Here is a 17,305-nt window from a genome sequence, read left to right as displayed (position 1 = left end):
TTGCGTGGTCATGCAACAGTGTACACATATGAAACTTTTTATTTTTATTTTTTTTTACACAAATAGAGCTTTCTTTTGGTGGTATTTAAAACTGACTGCCAGTCATTTTTGCAACTTTCCATCTATTACATTTTCTGCCCTTGTCTTAACTTTGGATAGTAAAATATTTTTTTTTCTGCCAGTAAATACAGTAAAACCTTGGATTGCGAGCATAATTTGTTCCAGAAACATGCTTGTAATCCAAAGCAAATTTCCCCATAGGAAATAATGGAAACTCAAATGATTTGTTCCACAACCATTTATTCATAGGTCCTTCAGTTTTTAGTCCATATAAAAAGATTATAGCAATGTGATAGGTTGTGTAACCATAAAATGTCCGTCCACAAATGGAAGCCTCCACAAGGGGATTAGAAGCAAAATCCGTACCGGGAATGGCCCGGTGGATCTGGTCATGGGCAAATTGTTGGGTATTGGTACTTAAACAAGGCTAACCTTGGATTTTTGACTCAAGTACGTGGGCGCTGGTGGCATTGTCTAGAACAGGGCATGTGATGTAGCCAGATTGTAAGGAAATGTTACAATAAATATAGTTAACGCGCATACTTTCTTTCTGTAATGATCCTTCATGTAATGGAAAATGCCTTTTGCTTCGGTATATGTTTGTATATTGCTGCTCTTTAATAAACTTTTTTTCTTTGGATAAAAAAAAAAAAAGCAAAATCCAACAGGAGCTACAGAGTATAAAAGAGAAGAGGCGCCTCTAAGTGTAGCAATATGTTGCCAAATGTTGTACCTTCATTAAATGTAACCATATTGCTACACTTAGAGGCGCCTCTCTTCTCTTTTATACTCAGTTGTGACTTGATGCTACTTGTATATCAAGACATCGCTTATATATCAAGTCAAAATGTATTTAAAAATGTTGCTTGTCTTGCAAAACGCTCTCAAACCAAGTTACTCTCAAACCAAAGGTACCTTATACAGCCCAGTTTCTGTTTCTTGTCAGGTAAAAAGCCTAGGCTTATGACCTCATGCACAGCGCTCTCGCTCTCTCTCTCTCTCGTGAGAGTTTGCCAGGAAGGGAGGGGGGATAAGTCATAAGAGGGCCAATGAAAGCTGCAGAGCTGGAGGTGTGCCTCTGGATGTCTGTGTAAATTCAGAAAGTGAACAGGCAGCAGCTTCAGCTGCCCACAGTTAAAATGGCTGCAGCCAGACTCAGTGGAGGGAGATTTTTGCAGCATATTTGGCAAATACAGTATATATAAAATAATATGCGGGGTGGTTGGAGGGATGCTTCAGAATGGCAAAGATATTTTTATTACAAATTATGTGAGCAGACTGTTCCTCTTTCACCTCTTCCAGACCGCCCACTAATATATATATATATATATATATATATATATATATATATATATATATATATATATATATATATACGTCATTACATTGATGTTGATTACCATTGTTATAGCAGCAGCTAGCTGCCATAACCGGCGACTCGGCGTCTGATAAAAGTGGTCCCGGCGGCGAATTCGCCGCGGATCACTTTTATAGGCAGCGAGAGAGGTGCCCGCGCTGCTTCCCAGTCGTTTCCCCGCTTACTGGAGCTGACGGTAAAGGGGGAAAGGATCCGATCCCCTGGAGTGAAAATTTAAAGGGACAGTGTAAAAATAAAAAAGTGAAATAAATAAGAAAAAAAAATGTAAAGTCACGCCCACATATGTAAACTGTGTTCAAACCACATGTGGGGTATTGTGGCGATTGTTGGAGCGAGAGCAATAATTCTAGCACTAGACCTCCTCTGTAACTCTAAACAGGTAACCTGTAAAAATGTTAAAGCCTCGCCTATGGAGATTTTTAAGTACCGTAGTTTGTCGCCATTCCACGAGCGTACGCAATTTTGAAGCATGACATGTTGGTTATCTATTTACTCAACATAACCTCTTTCACATTATACAAAAAAATTGTGCAAACTTTACTGTTTTTTTTTTTTTTAAATCATGAAAGTGTATTTTTTCCAAAATAATTCCAAAATAAATATGCTTTCACATAAAATATTGCAACGGACACCATTTTACTATCTAGGGTCTCTGCTAAAAAAAATCTATATAATGTTTGGGGGTTCTAAGTAATTTTCTAGAAAAAAAATACTAATTTAAATTTGTAAATAACAAGTGTCAGAAAAAGGCCTGGTCCTTAAGTGGTTGATCATCTCCTAGGTTTTTTATTTTTTGCTAAATAAATGGAGACCGAAAATTCTGAAAAAAATAAATAAGTTTTTTTTCATAGTTTGCTATAAAATTTTGCAAACAGGTAATTGGCGCCCTCTGCTGCCAGTCAAAGTCAGTGAGCTAATCAGGAGAGAGAGGGGGGCAGGCTGAGCCGCGGCTCCATGTCTGAATGGAGAAACAGAGCAGCGGCTCAGCTCGGGTGCCACCCTAGCAAGCTGCTTGCGTTGGGGACACTTGGTAGGAGGGAGGGGCCAGGAGCACTGGAGAGGGACCCGAGAAGAGGAGGATCTGAGCAGCTCTGTGCAAAACCACTGTTATTTTTAAACCAAAAAACACGACTTTAATATCACTTTAACCTCTTCAGATCCGCGCTATTGCCAAATGACGGCAACAGCACAGATCTACATTGCCGGGACGTCTATTGACGTTGTCCCATGCACGAGCGGCCTGCGCGCCCCCTGCACTCGGTGATCAGCGAGTCTATGAGACTCGCCTGATCACTGATCAAAGTAAGGGGTCGGTCCAGACCCCTTACCACATGATCAGCTGTCAGCCAATGACAGCTGATCATGTGATGTAAACAGAGCCGATAATCGGCTATTTTTCCTCCTTGCGCTGACAGCGCGAGGAAGAAAAAAAAACCTGATCACCAGCGGCCGTGAGAGGGACATCAGTCCCGATCACGGCGATCATCTGCCCCCTGCCAGTGACACCTAGCAATAGGCAGCAGTGCCGCCTACCAGTGCCACCCATCAGTGCCCACATCAGTGCAACAACAGTGCTGCACATCAGTGCCCATCAGTGTCACCTACCAGTGCCCACCAGTGCCCACCATCAGTACCGCCTTATCTGTCCCCATCAGTGCCGCCTTAACTGTGCCTATCCGTGCCCATCAGTGCAGCCTATCAGTGCCGCCTCATCAGCGCATATCAATGAAGGAGAAAAATTACCTGTTTGCAAAATTTTATAACAAACTATGAAACATGATTTTTTTTTTTTTTTCAAAATTTACCATCTTTTTTTTTTGTTTAGCAAAAAATAAAAATCCCAGCTGTGATTAAATACCACCAAAAGAAAGCTCTATTTGTGGGAAAAAAATGATAAAAATTTCATTTGGGTGCAGTGTTGTATGACCGCGCAATTGTCATTCAAAGTGCGACAGCGCTGAAAGCTGAAAATTGGTCTGGGCAGGAGGGGGGTTTAAGTGCCCAGTAAGCAAGTGGTTAATAATGCTGACTACACGGATATGCATATCGATTAATGCACTTTTATTTAAACAAAAAACAAACAAAGCCAACTCTAGTAAACCCGATTTGTTGAAGCAAAAGGATGGCTGATTTATTGGTTTTTGGTTTACTATAATCATATTGTTTTTGACTTTATATTTGCAGAGTCAACACAATTCAGGAGTTTCCCACTAATCAAAGAGCCAAGTCAGGTGTGGTGCTTTTTCCCATCACCTTTGTATACATGTGTATCTTGGCACTATTGTTGGTGGATGACTTTAGTGGTGGAATTATAACCCTGTACACTCCAAAGACTAGATTATGCAATTTCTGTGCTACCGTGTTCATAAAATATTAGTAGAATGGTTGTATTGTAACCCTGTACAAATTATCTTTCACTGCTTTATAGGTGCCATTTACAAATTCTTTTTACATTGATGAGGAAAATCTCTGAAGATGACTAGTAGTCCAGCATTTTATTGGAGCTTATATATAATGCAAATTCTTCCTATGTTTTCAGCCCTTTCAAGGTGAAGGTTCTTCCAACCTACGATCCCAGCAAGGTGACTGTAAGTGGTCCTGGGCTCAGCTCTCAAGGGGTCCCGGCCAGTCTTCCTGCTGATTTTGCCGTTAATGCCAAGGATGCAGGACTAGGAGATCTTTCTGTCCTTATAACGGTAAGTCAAGTTTGATGTTTTTTGGTTGGTTGCCTGCTCTGATTGTTCCTGTATACCTTACTTACCAATATCTGACAATAAACCTAAGAAGCCTAGAAAAGTCTGACCTTTAGCAATGTAGTGTATCTCTTCTGTTAATAAACTAGATCATTATCCCACAGTGTATATGATGAACAGTAATTGCACGTTCCCCCACTGTCTCCATTTCTCATAGAATTTCTCTTCATTTTTGGGTTGGCTTCCGGCGTCAGAAATCCATTAATCTTATTTGACGTATTGATTTACATGGAGTGTAATTATATTAGCAAAATTTGACTTTTGCTAAACATTGTTAGGTGGAGAATAAATCCCTGCCATTACAAACACATGGACTTGGCAGATTTGCCTGCAGAGAATGTTTGCTGAATGTCAGATTCACTGCTTTATAAATATTCCCCAAAGTGTCTTAATTTTTTTTTAAAAAAGCATTCCATGCTAGATAGAAAAAAATGTATAACCTCCCAGAAATCTTTCTTAAAACAGTAGTAAACTCGGATTTACAATTTGTACCTACAGGTAACCTATCTTTAAAAAGATGAATTGGAAAAAAAAAAAATTATAGTATGTGTGGTGAATATCTCTTGCACCGCTGAGGAAATATTTACATCAGCTCTAACTAATGATGTCCTGCCCATGCGCTGTGATGCTCTGCATTCAGGGCACACGGACTCCTGTGTAAAAGTGCAAGAGTGACATTGTTGTGACCTTGGCCATTCAAACAGCCGGAGAGCGCAAACTCGAAAGGAAGACCGGGCAAAGATGGAAGCACCAGCAGTGATGACAGCAGAGGAGGAGGGCGCTGGAGGGCTCAGTTTTAAATGCAAGTCTACCATAATGTGCTAGTATGTGGTGCATACTAGCACATTATGGTAGAACACTACAGGTGGCCTATTTAAAATAGGTGGTAGTTTACTACCACTCATTAACTTTTCATTATTATTTTTTACATGTCAGAAATCTGGCTGAGAAAAGGGAGTTCAGTCAGACTTGATGGTAGTATGTGGTGCTTTCAGTGCATCCTGTTTCGGGAACTGGGAGCTAGAGACAGGAGTCCTTTAGGTGCATTTTACAGGAGGAATAGAGAACAAGCAGTCCCAAAACCACGCTCCACCTCCCATGCCAAGCACAAGACAGGAGCGGATCCAGAGCCTAGTCTCGGGAGGGGCACTGCCAGAAAATACGTTCTTTTGGGGTTTGAATTTATCGGGGAAATGGCTGGTGTTAGTGCTTCAATCCTCCCGGCATCATGGTTGTTATGGTGTCAGGATGATTGAAGCGCATTATTACTATTATTACATTGTTATAAAAAATGAAATGGTTCAACTCACCATAATGCAGAATCAGTGAGAGCCCCAAGCGTGTCACTTGCCACTGTCACCTGCCACATGTTGCGGATTGTCACCTGTCACCAGATGCAGATTGTCACTTGCCGCGTCCCATGCCACACGTTGCAGATTGTCACTTGCCATGTCCCATGCCACATGTTGCAGATTGTCACTTGCCACGTCCTATGCCACATGTTGTGGATTGTCACTTGCCTGCTATAATTGTCTCTTGCTGTGTCCCAGAGTCAGGCAGCAGAGAGATGACCTAATCTCTTTGCTGCCGCGTGTCAGGTACTCACCAAGGCCGGAATGCTGAGAGCGGCTCCCCTAGCAACTAGGTGCGAGATACCCCTGAAGGTGGTACAGAGGGTATCAGGCACGGAGAGGCACGGGTTGCCAGCAGGTGTGCAGGTCACCAAGGTGTCACTAGACGTGTAGAACCCGTGTAGCATGGACTGGTTGCTAAGCTGGAGAGAAGGCTGGCAGGGACTCCAACACTTGACCTGGAACCAGGAACAGAGCTGAAGAGAAGCACAGGGTTAAGCAAGACAGTCCTTTAGCAGGCCGAGGGTCAAGCACCGGGTAATCGTAGTAGCAAGCACAACAAGGCAAGTCCTTTAAGCAGGCCGAGGGTCAAACACCAGGTAATCGTAGTAGCAAGCACAGCAAGGCGAGTCCTTTAAGCGGGCTGAGGGTCAAACACCAGGTAATCGTAGTACAGGTTTAAGCAAGACAAGTCCGTTTAGCAGGCCGAGGGTCAAACACTGGAGAGAGGATCAGTAGAAGAGTCGTTAATCAAGCCGGGGGTCAAACACTGGAGAGAAGATAAGCAGAGTAGTCAAACGGTCCGGGTCACAATAGGCAGGAACAGGTATGCAGAGGATAAACGGGAACACTGGAAGCTGAGAAGACAAACCAGCAATGAGCACAAGGCATAGCTGCCTTTTATATAGGCCCGCCAAGGGGATGTCCCGCTGTACATGCATGCGTTCGTGTGCCCACGTGTGCTAACCCGTTCGGGTCACGCGCTCGTACCCGCCGATCGTGTGCCCGTACGTGCTGATGTGTAGCTCTACTGCGCAGGCGCACCGGGACGCGCCGATACTGACAGGCTCTGACTGTGTTAACCCTCTGACACCGTGGCTGCCTGCACACTGCACAGTGAGGGCGGAACTGCAGGGATGCAGGGCAGGTGTCGGGTGGTGAGAGATGTCATCTCTCTGCTCCCCTGCCCACCGGCTCCCTGATTGGCCAGCAGCCCACTCTCACACTGTCACCGAGCCACACAGCTGCTCACCAACTGAGCCACCCAGCACGCCCGCAGAGCCGCCCGCTGTCTCCCACCAACGGAGCCGCCCGTGCTCTTAGCCGCGGAGCCGCCAGCCGCCCGCTCACTCACCCGCATTCTCGGAGGGGGTAATTGCCCCATGGCCCCCCCCCCCGGATGCACCCCTGGCACAAAGATGTGTTTAGAGGTCAATGCTGCAGCCCAGGGTGCTGATCCCCCAATGAGTGGTACTAGTCCAAGATAGAAAGTTGTGCACCTGAGATGTCCTTGCCAGTGGCGGCCAGTGGTAATTTTTTTTTGGGACGGTAGCAAACAGTTCAACCCCCTGGTCTCCAGACCCGGTCTGGAGCACTTACCCCATCTATGATGGGCAGTGCGGCTTTCCCTGCTCAGGGGCGGCGGCTTCACCTTCCCCTGCTCTCCACGGGCATTGCGGCGGCTTCCGTTTCCTCCTCCCTCGGCGGCCAATTTTTGCTTTTATTAACACAGCTGGTGAAATTGCAGCAAAAAGAAGCTTACATATTTCGACAAATAGCCTTAATTACCATGATTAAGGGACACGTTCTGAACATGGTACACCCATATTTAGAATGTAACATGTTCAGCATCCTCCCCTTCCCATGACATTGAACGGGGAATGTCCTCCCCGCACCTACTAACACATCCACCCACACAGCCACATTATGCATTAACAGAGGTCTGTAAATGAATGAACTAAAAGTCCAGTCTGCCACATTGTCAGATGATTTATATTTCTTAATGGACTTTGAGGGTGCTGGTGAGCACTCTTGTAGTTTATTGATTCTTCCTGTACTTCAGTAACTGCCCGTATGGGAGGTAGATGGGCAGACAGCTTTACGAAGTCTCTGCAGGAGCCTGACAAATGCACCTGCGATAGCACATCTGCAGGCTTCTAAGGAAAAACCTGCAAAAAAAGTGCTTTTAATTAATTTTTTAGGTGAACTTGGCCTTTAAGGCTGTTTGCCGAAACATGTAAGCTTCTTTTTTTGCTGCTATTTTACCGGTTGTGCTAATAAAAGCTATGCCTTTAGCAAGGACATGTGTTGGGTGCACACCTTTCCGCCTTGGAGTAGAGAACACGATAATCTTCCTCAGTGTGGTGATACTCATTCAGAGCCCAGCCAGTCGCTGAAGGAGGTGGCATGACAAAGAAAGCTGGAGGTTGTGCATACTGGTGTCGCCCCCCCAGCCATATATTATTGAGATGTGAACCAAAACATTAGCTGAACAGAATTATGATGATTTTGGGAGATTTAAAAAAATAGTTTATGCTCTATATGTATTTGGACTGTATGAACACAATATTGTTTTTAATATTTCCCACATAAAGCAGATGTCTTCAATAACTCAATGTTAGTCGTGAATGGACGCTAATGCAGGATGCGAGGGACTCGCTTGCATTCCCTCTTGTTAGTTACAAAGTGTAAATCATAGGACATGAAAAAGATTGCTGTTTATTTAGGGATTAAAATGAAGTATAACTTAGCCGCCCTGGGGGATATTCCCAGAACACTGGAAGGAAGGACAACGCGCGACATTCTGGGCAAATTCTCAAAACATGCAAGTGTAACTGAAGATGATCATTCCCTGAATTCCAAGGGAGTTGTAATTTTTATTGATGTTTGCTTTATTTTAAGTGTTTTGCTTCAGATTGTATCTTTTAACTGTTTGCCGTGCAGTTGGCCCATGTTCCTCAAAATTAACGTCTTTTGCAAACTTTTTAAAGGATCAGTCTACTAAAATCTGAAATCTGAGTGTTTGATAGATGCTGGTGTGTTGAATAAAATGGTGAGGACACCCTATTGCCACTCCTAATGTGCTAATGCAATCTTTTGGGGCCTTTTCTGCTCCTGCTGCAGAGGAAGCTCACTCCTACTGTAGAGCTGCTTTCTGGTGGAAAGGGTTGGGAACCCAGATAAAAAACTAGCCATAGGGGATTCATTTTATTTTTTTTTTTTTCAGTCAGCCAGAGTGCTGAACCGTCCGAATTGTGATCCATCTATGGCTAGCTATAGAGTGAAATCTGGAAATCAATTATGATTCATTATTCATTGATCTTACCTTTTTAAAATGCAATCTAGTTGGGTCATTTGAATAATATTTTTTTTAATCTTCTTGCTAGGACCAAGAAGGCAAGCCAAAGAAGGCCCAGGTTTTGGACAACAAGGATGGAACATACGCTGTATCTTACATTCCAGATAAAACTGGACGCTATCAGGTTGCTGTCAAGTATGGAGGCGATGATATCCCTTACTCACCATACAGAATCAGGGCAATGCCTTCAGGAGATGCCAGCAAATGTACAGCAACAGGTATACAAAGGATTTTCAGCTTAATAAACCTAGCCCATTTAAAAAATGTTTAGATTGAGCATGCAACCATGATTAAGAGGTTCAGTAGTTTACTGTTTTTTATGCCCTTGATGGATTAAAAATATATATTGAACAATGCCCCAGCTAATTCCTAGGGCAATTTTTGTTGCGCCTACCTTGAATACACAGATGTGTGCACACTTTTGCACTCCCTTGCCTAAGGTAATTAATATGAATTCAAAAATAATAGTTGGCGGGCAAATAACATATATATATATATATATATATATATATATATATAACATCAGTGAGACTTCTTTCACATAATAGGTAATGCTCTTCCACGTTAGTGATGCATAGTTCATATAATCCACCCTTATGTGCTGGTGCTTTTTGTTTCATGCATGGTGACTCCCACTGCACTCACCTTCAGCAATGACCCGTTGAACCAGGTCAGAACACGCTATGCACTAGTGGGGTACATAACTAGACTCCTCTCCACCACTCCTTACTTCCTCTGTCATTCTTAGTTTTAGTACACTTCTCCAGGTAATTTGTGTGTGGCCCTTTAAATCCACAGGTATCTCTCTAAATGTAAGCTTGTACATGATGGAAGGCTCTCATAGTGTAGTATGTAAAATAAGTTCCGGTTCTATTAAAATGTATTGCACTTACATTAAAACCAACATCAAACGATCTGTATGTGTAAGACAGTGGGGCCGTGGCTCCCGTGTCACTTCTGGTTAACTGCACAGCGTCACCCGGCTCCACTATTTATTTTTGATTTATAATTTGATTTCATATTAATTAGCTTAGGCAAAGGAGTGCACGAGTGTGCACACATATCTGTGAATTAGCCCAGGTTCACACTGAATTGTGGGAATGAAGCCGTGCAAGTTTAGCTGAACTCGCACGATTTTACTCCCGCATGTCAGTCCCAATTTCGGCCGCGATTTCAGAGACATCTGTGCAGATTTCTCCACAGATGTCAATGTAAATCGCAGCCCGAAATCACAAAAAGTAGTACAGAAACCGTTTTTTTTAATCGGTGCGGTGCCGCAAATGCAGCGTCGCGCCGATTAGGACAGTGCCATTGCCGCTGATTTGACATGTCAAATCACATGTCAAATCGTACCAATATGAACCAGGGCTTGGAGGTAGGCGCAACAAAAATGATCACTTTAATCTTAATAGTTGTTAGAACAGGATTAATTGTTTGCAGCCACTTCAACGCTTTTTAAATTTATTAGATATTTGATCACTAAGGAGCACGGAATATAACACACTTATTATATTCCCTAGGGCAGCGGTCGCCAACCAGTGATCCGTGGACCACTGATGGTCCATGAAAAAATTTTCGTGGCACTCAGGGGTTCTGCCACAAATGAACATTGTGGCAGATGTGTACCGCCCAATGTTTCCAGTGGTGTTCTCAATGCGCGCTAACAGTCAATACTGAAAGTCGGAGCATTGTGTGTGTATAAGGCATGGAAAATTCATGTTAGTGGTCAGCCGGATTCAAAATTGTGAGTTTAGTGGTCCGTGAGGTCCGAAAGGTTGGAAACCACTACCCTAGGGAATAAAAACTCCACCTAAGTGATTGTGCATATATGATGCTTCACCTCTTCTTTTTACACTTGATGGTCCTCATTAATGCAGATAGCCTTGCTTACTGTATCTCTGTACTGTAAGTGCAGGATGCAGTGGTGACGACCTCCCCAGAGGGGAGGTGCAGGATGGCCTGCGTTTACAGAAAGTGGTTTGAATGATATTCAACAAAGAAGAGGACCAGAGATAAATTGCAGAAAGGCGAGTCTGCGGTGGACAGCTCCAGAGAGCAGGGGAGTATTGTATTGAGGGCTGCATTTTTTTTTAATCAAGATTTCTAGAATTAGGTAGATGTAAGCCAAGCTGTCCTATGTTTTTCTTATGAAATGGATGGAAACCTCCCTGCATAGGGAAACACGGGTTCCAACATTTTTTTGATGTCTTGGAATCTTTCATTCAAACCTTTGCCATTTGATACCCAATGATCTACAAGTGGTCCCCTAGTTACAAACATCAGACTTACAAACGACTCCTACTTACAAACAGAGGGAGACAACAGGAAGTGAGAGGAAATCTACCCCTAGGAAGGAAAATTCACTCCTGTAAGAGTTATTATGGGAAAAAGGTGTCTCCACTGATGCTTTATCACCAAGGCTTGTTTCCACAACAACCCAAAATTTTCTAAATCCCATTGTCATTGGGACAGAAAGTGAGGTGAAATCTTCTGAACAGGGGCACAGACAGCAAAACAAACATTACAGGGGTGTTAACCCTTCCCTATGCTATCCAAAAAGCGTTAACAATTGTTTTTTTGGCTGGAGCTACACTTAAAAATGTACCTGTTCCTCACATAAATTGAAGATAGTAGAATTTCTTAAAAAAGCAAATCTCCCCAAAATCACTGAGAACTGTAAGGACAATTTAGAAAGCCCTATAACGGTAGAGGAGATTAATAGAGCATTAGGGGAGTCAGCTCCGGGAAAAAGTCCGGGTCCGGATGGATTCACTTCTCTTTATTATAAAAAATTTAAAGACATACTATCCCCTAGACTTTGCGAATATATGAATGGGTTGGGCACGGAGTTTGAGCTAAGTAGGGAGGCGCTGAAAGCTGAGATTACGGTTATTTCAAAAGAGGGGAAAAATGCTACGATTTGTTCTAGCTATAGGCCAATATCGTTGATCAATACAGATGTGAAACTCTATGCTAGAGTATTAGCAAATCGGTTGAAAGAGTGGATGAGTGAATGGATACACCCAGATCAAGTGGGGTTTACTCCAAAAAGAGAAGGGAGGGATAATGGGGTGCGTACCCTCCTTCTTCTGCAGAATATCAAGGATAGGGGGCCCCCAGGTCTACTCTTGTCTATGAACGCAGAAAAAGCGTTCGACAGAGTAGACTGGGGGTTCTTGTTCCAAACTCTTAAACACCTGGGACTGGGCCTGAAAATGATTAGATGGATCCGTGCCTTGTATAATCATCCTACGGCCTCGATAAAAATTAATGGGTCCTCCTCGGCCATATTCGAAATGGAAAATGGGACGAGACAGGCCTGTCCCCTGTCTCCTTTGCTCTTTGTTCTCTCCCTGGAGCCTTTGCTCTCGGTGATCAGGGAGGACCCGGATATAAGCGGGTTTAGGGTTGGAGATGAGGAGCATAAGGTTGCAGCCTTCGCTGACGATGTGCTGCTCTTCATAGCCAACCCGAGAATCACAATGCCAAATATATTGAAAGTATTGAGACAATATGGAGAAGTGTCTAACTTCAAAATAAATTTGGCAAAATCCGAAATACTGAATATTTACTTAGGTAAAAGAGGAAAGTAAGCTGAAAAAAGAATTCCAATTTACATGGAAAAAAGAAATAAATTATCTGGGCATAAAATTAGCAGACTCATTAGGGAAGATCTATAAATTCAATTTTATTCCACTGCTTGACGAAATAAAAGCTGAGAGTAAAAGGATAATAGGTAAACCATTATCGTGGTTAGGCCGCATTAATGCTATAAAGATGATCCTGCTACCAAAAATCATCTATAAGCTACAGATCCTCCCACTGGCAATACCACAGTCTTAGTTAAGGAAACTCAATTCAATCATAATGAAAACAGTTTGGAAAAATAGCAGGGCTAGAGTCTCTTTTGACATTCTAAAACAGGAAAAAAAAAGGGGGGGGTCTGGCGGTGCCCGACATTCAGGGCTATTATAAGGCAATATTGGTGTCAAGAGCGATCGAGTGGGTTAGAGAGAATAAACACAAGAGATGGGTGAATATAGAAAATAATTTAAGTAAGGCACATTTAGGACACATAATTAGGAATCCCCCACATTATAGATTATTAGATGGAAATACACACACATTGACAAAGGTGGTTCTTAGAGCGTGGGACACAATACATAAAGAAATAAACAAGACATTTAATTCCTCCTTAATCTCACTTAGGGAAAATGATTATTTTGCACCGGGGAAACAAAAATAGGAGGTAACTGGATTAGAAATGAAAAGGCACAGCTAAGAGACATAATAAAAGAGGGGAAGATTGTTTCGTTTCACGAGCTAAAGCACAATAGGGAAGCCTGGGTGATAGATAGATGGAGATACCTCCAGTTAAGCCATTTTGTTAACAGCCTGCCACAGCCAATAAGGTCGGGAAAGGAGTTATCAGAGTTGGAAAGGCTGTGTCTGGCGAAAAATACTAAAGGCATAATATCTAAAATTTATAAAATGGGGTTGACGGCGGGTAGGAGGGAGGTACCTCCATACATCATAAAATGGGAAAGAGAATTAGGATCGCAGATAGCAACACTTTAAGAAAAATATTGGAACTGCCACATGGCTCGTCGATTGACACCAATGTTGCTGAAATGAATTATAAGATTTTGACGGGTTGGTACGTTACCCCAGACAAAGCATGTAAATACCAAAGGGATAAGACATCGGAATGCTGGAGGGGATGTAAAGGAGTGGGCAATATGGCCCACTTGTGGTGGGACTGTCCTGAAATTAAGATACTGGGTAAAAATCTTGGGGTTCATCAAAGAAATAACAAAGATAGAAGTAAAAGCAGACCCCTGGATAGTATTACATCATGGAATAGGAGGAGAGGTCAAAAAGTATAAAGACTCCCTGGTGCCACATTTGCTAAATGTGGCTAAAAAAACCATCCCAAAAAAGTGGCAGACGGTAGAATGCCCATCAATTTGGGAGTGGGTCAATGCAGTGGAAGGTATTCGCTATATGGAGGAAGGGAGATATGGGAATAATAGGGAAAAACAACAACTGGCAGTGTTGGAAGGAATTTAAAAAATGGTGGAGTATTACTGAGGCATTGAAAACTAGATTTGATTGAAGAGAACAAAGTTAACCAAGTGTACACAGATGTTGGGAGGGGAGGGTGGGGGGGAGGAGAAGGGGTGAGGGGTAAGGGTTGGGGATTATATGGGGTAGTGCTGGGGTAAAAAGATAAAGTAAGGACCTCTAGTATGAATTTTTGTACATTGTTTTGGTAATAAATGATTTGTATATCCGCAAACAAAGCTACAATGATGTGAAAAAGTTGAAGGGACATGGATGACACTGATAAGGTGGATTAAGTCTCTTATAAGATTCACTGAGGTGGCAAAAAAAAAAAATGTACCTGTTCCGACTTACAGATTCAACTTAAGAACAAACCTACAGACCCTATCTTGTTTGTAACCCGGGGACTGCCTGTAGAGCACAGTGTTTCTAATATACTCAGTGGTACTTGACCAGTCTTCTTGCTAATGATCCCCCAATTGATGTTTTGCCCCTTGCCTAAATAAATATTATATGCAAATAAACAGGGCCCTTATGCCTTTCTGCAATAGCAAGATAACGAACCGACCGCCATCCACCTAGCTCATATTGTTTACTAGTTACTACAAGACCCAGTGTTGCTATCTTCACTTTAACCCATGCCATCAAACAGATGACTGTTATCTTGGTATTTATTCCATTGGGCAAATGTTCCAGCCACTTTGCCCAATGGAATAATGCATTCTCATACTTAAAAATAAATGTTAAAGTAATCCTCTCTTCAGCTTCAACACTGGCTAGCATCACTTCGGTGTACCTCCTCCTACATTTTCCAGAAAACCTCGAACACATCTGTCATCATTCCCAGGTCTTATCTCAACCTTCCACGTGTCTTTGCATTGCCGATCATCTTTCACCTCACTTTCCTATGTGGCCCAGTGGGAATGAGATTTGGGTACTGGGATCGATCCAGCGGACAGGTCTTCGTTTGCTAAATGTTCCTTTAAACAGTCAGTGTTGCGGTGGTACTGGGTTCCAGCACGTATTGCCCGTGCCAACCTGGCTTCTAGTGATCGCTGTTTCTTGGGGTGTGGCCATCGTGGAGATGTTTTGCATAGCTGGTGGACCTGCCCGGGACTGGTGAGCTTTTGGTCCCGTGTGTTTGGTTTGCTATATTCCCTGTTCCATTTGAAAATCCGAAAGGAGGCTACATTTTCCCCATCCCTGGCTTATTTGCTTGTCAGCAGAATTTGGCAACCTACTTGGTCATAGCTGCTAAAAGCACAATCACCCAGGCATGGAAGAAACCTACGTTCCCTTTCCAGAGAATGAGAGAACACTTGACAGCCATGATGGTCAATAGATAAATGTCCAGTATTCTTAAAAACACACATGCAAAGTTCTTAAAGTCTGGAAAGCATGGTTGACGTGTATGCCTTCCCTGATCTCTCTCCAGCAAGTGTGGGTCAGCTCTAACTGGTATCTTAAACAATCCCAGATTCCCCAGTTCTTTTACTTTCTCCTTTACCTCATCTATATCTTCTTCTTTTCCTTCCTCCCTGTTCTCCTTTTTCTCTTGTCAGGTTTCTACGCCCTCCTTAGTTGTCTATAGCTACCCAGGACTATTTGGAAATGTGTTACTAGAATGCGGGTCCTGGCTATTTTTGCACTCTATGGGGTTAGTCCCAAGCTATATGTATGTTACATTTAAGATTTCTGTGCTCGTCTAGATAGGAGGCCTTACCTCCTATCTACCTCCTTTTTTTTTTTTTTAATGCCCCCAGTCATAGCCCCTGCGTGGGCAGACTAGGTGCTTTTGATATTAGTTTGTTACTGATATACCTGCAATAAAAATTATTGAACAAGAAAAAAGTAACACTCAGTAGACCTAATATAGCGCCTTTTCAAGGTTCATTCCTACCAACCTAAACCACGATTTAATTTGTATTTGACATGCCTGCTTTTATTGATGTTAAATAAATGCACCTAATAAAGTGAAATTACTGTGTATGTGCAAATATTTCCATATATAATGTTATGCCCACATTAGAGCAGTGTGTGTGTTCAGAGCAGAACAGGGGAAATAAACCCATTTCACAGCATATTGACAGAGAAATAAATACCTTAGTTATCCCTCAAACCAACAAAGCTCTTTATCCCTGCAGGAAGTCTAGTCAGTACATTAAGTAATCGGGTTGCATTACTCAGAGTATTGGGTTCTTTTGTTCACTTTTGATTGAGTGCAACTCTATCTTGGTGCTCTTTTTATTTTTTTCTGCTGTGCTTGTTATTTATTTGAAATCCCTTGTAGCCCCCATTAATATGAGGTTACCTGAGCCCTGTACCTGCTCCTTCACTTCCTTCCTTTCTTTATGAGCCCAGCACCTTTGCGGTAATGTGCATTCCTGGGGGATTTCATCACTGACGGTCATTCTTTGTGCTGGGAAAAGGTGTCCTGTTGTTTTTTCCGTGTACTGTTTTAATTCCTAGTCCTTGTATGTAATTTATTAAGTAATTATTTTTTATTTTGCAAGGTAAAAAGTTGGCGGGCTTTCAGAAAGATCGCTAAAACCCCTTTGAGCAATATCAGAGAAGCCACCTTGAATGGCTGTTCAGATTGATGAAGTCTTATTGACACACATCTAAGTTGCAGATCATCCATCTAGTAGTACCACTCAATATCAGTTTATTCATTTGGGTGAAAAACCCTTTAGAGAAAGTGAAAATAATTTGTTTTTACTTATTCTGTTGCCAGAAGCTGAACTATGGGGATAGTAAAAACCCCCAGCACCACTGCAAGGGGTAAATGTTTATATCTAGAGTACTGGGAAAAGCAGATTTACTTTCCTGATCCTGCACTCCTGTAGGCTTCTGTATGCTGCAAGACTAGTCCCCAGAGTCTCTTTTTTCCTATGCTGTTTAAGTCAGATACCCCTGATGTCATCAAGGCTAATGCAGGTCCCATACTTCTGCAATGGATGTGAAGGCGTCCAGGAACAGTGCACTGCCAGAGCAATAGACCCCTTTTCACACTGAGGCGTTTTTCAGGCGCTAAAGGGCTAAAAATAGTGCCTGAAAAACGCCTCCCCTGCCACCCCAATGTGAAAGTCTGAGTGCTTTTACACTGGGGCGCTGCGCTGGCAGGACGTTATAAAAAGTCCTGCAAGCAGCATCTTTGGACGGTGGAGGAGCAGTGTATACACCACTCCTCCACCGCCCCTGCCCATTGAAATGAATGGTAACCACTGCGCTTCAGCAGCGGCACTACATGAGCACATTTAACTCTTCGGCTGCTAGCGGGGGTTAAAAGCGCCCCGCTATCGGCCGAATAGTGCCGCTAAAACTAGTGCCGCTTTATCGC

General features: G+C 42.8%; 1 protein-coding gene across 5 annotated transcripts in view; it reads left to right on the top strand.

Moving 5' to 3' along the window:
- Window positions 1–17,305, top strand: part of FLNB (filamin B) — a 329,582-nt gene that overhangs the window by 242,421 nt on the left and 69,856 nt on the right. For all 5 annotated transcript variants that reach the window (XM_073592228.1, XM_073592229.1, XM_073592227.1 and 2 more), the window contains 2 exons: window positions 3,978–4,134; window positions 8,930–9,119. In XM_073592228.1, the coding sequence (XP_073448329.1) occupies window positions 3,978–4,134; window positions 8,930–9,119 (347 nt within the window). The remainder of the gene's footprint in view (window positions 1–3,977; window positions 4,135–8,929; window positions 9,120–17,305) is intronic.

Source organism: Aquarana catesbeiana, linkage group LG07 (assembly GCF_042186555.1).
Source record: "Aquarana catesbeiana isolate 2022-GZ linkage group LG07, ASM4218655v1, whole genome shotgun sequence".
NCBI lineage: Eukaryota > Metazoa > Chordata > Amphibia > Anura > Ranidae > Aquarana > Aquarana catesbeiana.
The sequence above is the reverse complement of the archived record's forward strand: the minus strand, read 5'-3'. Positions and strand labels throughout refer to the sequence as shown.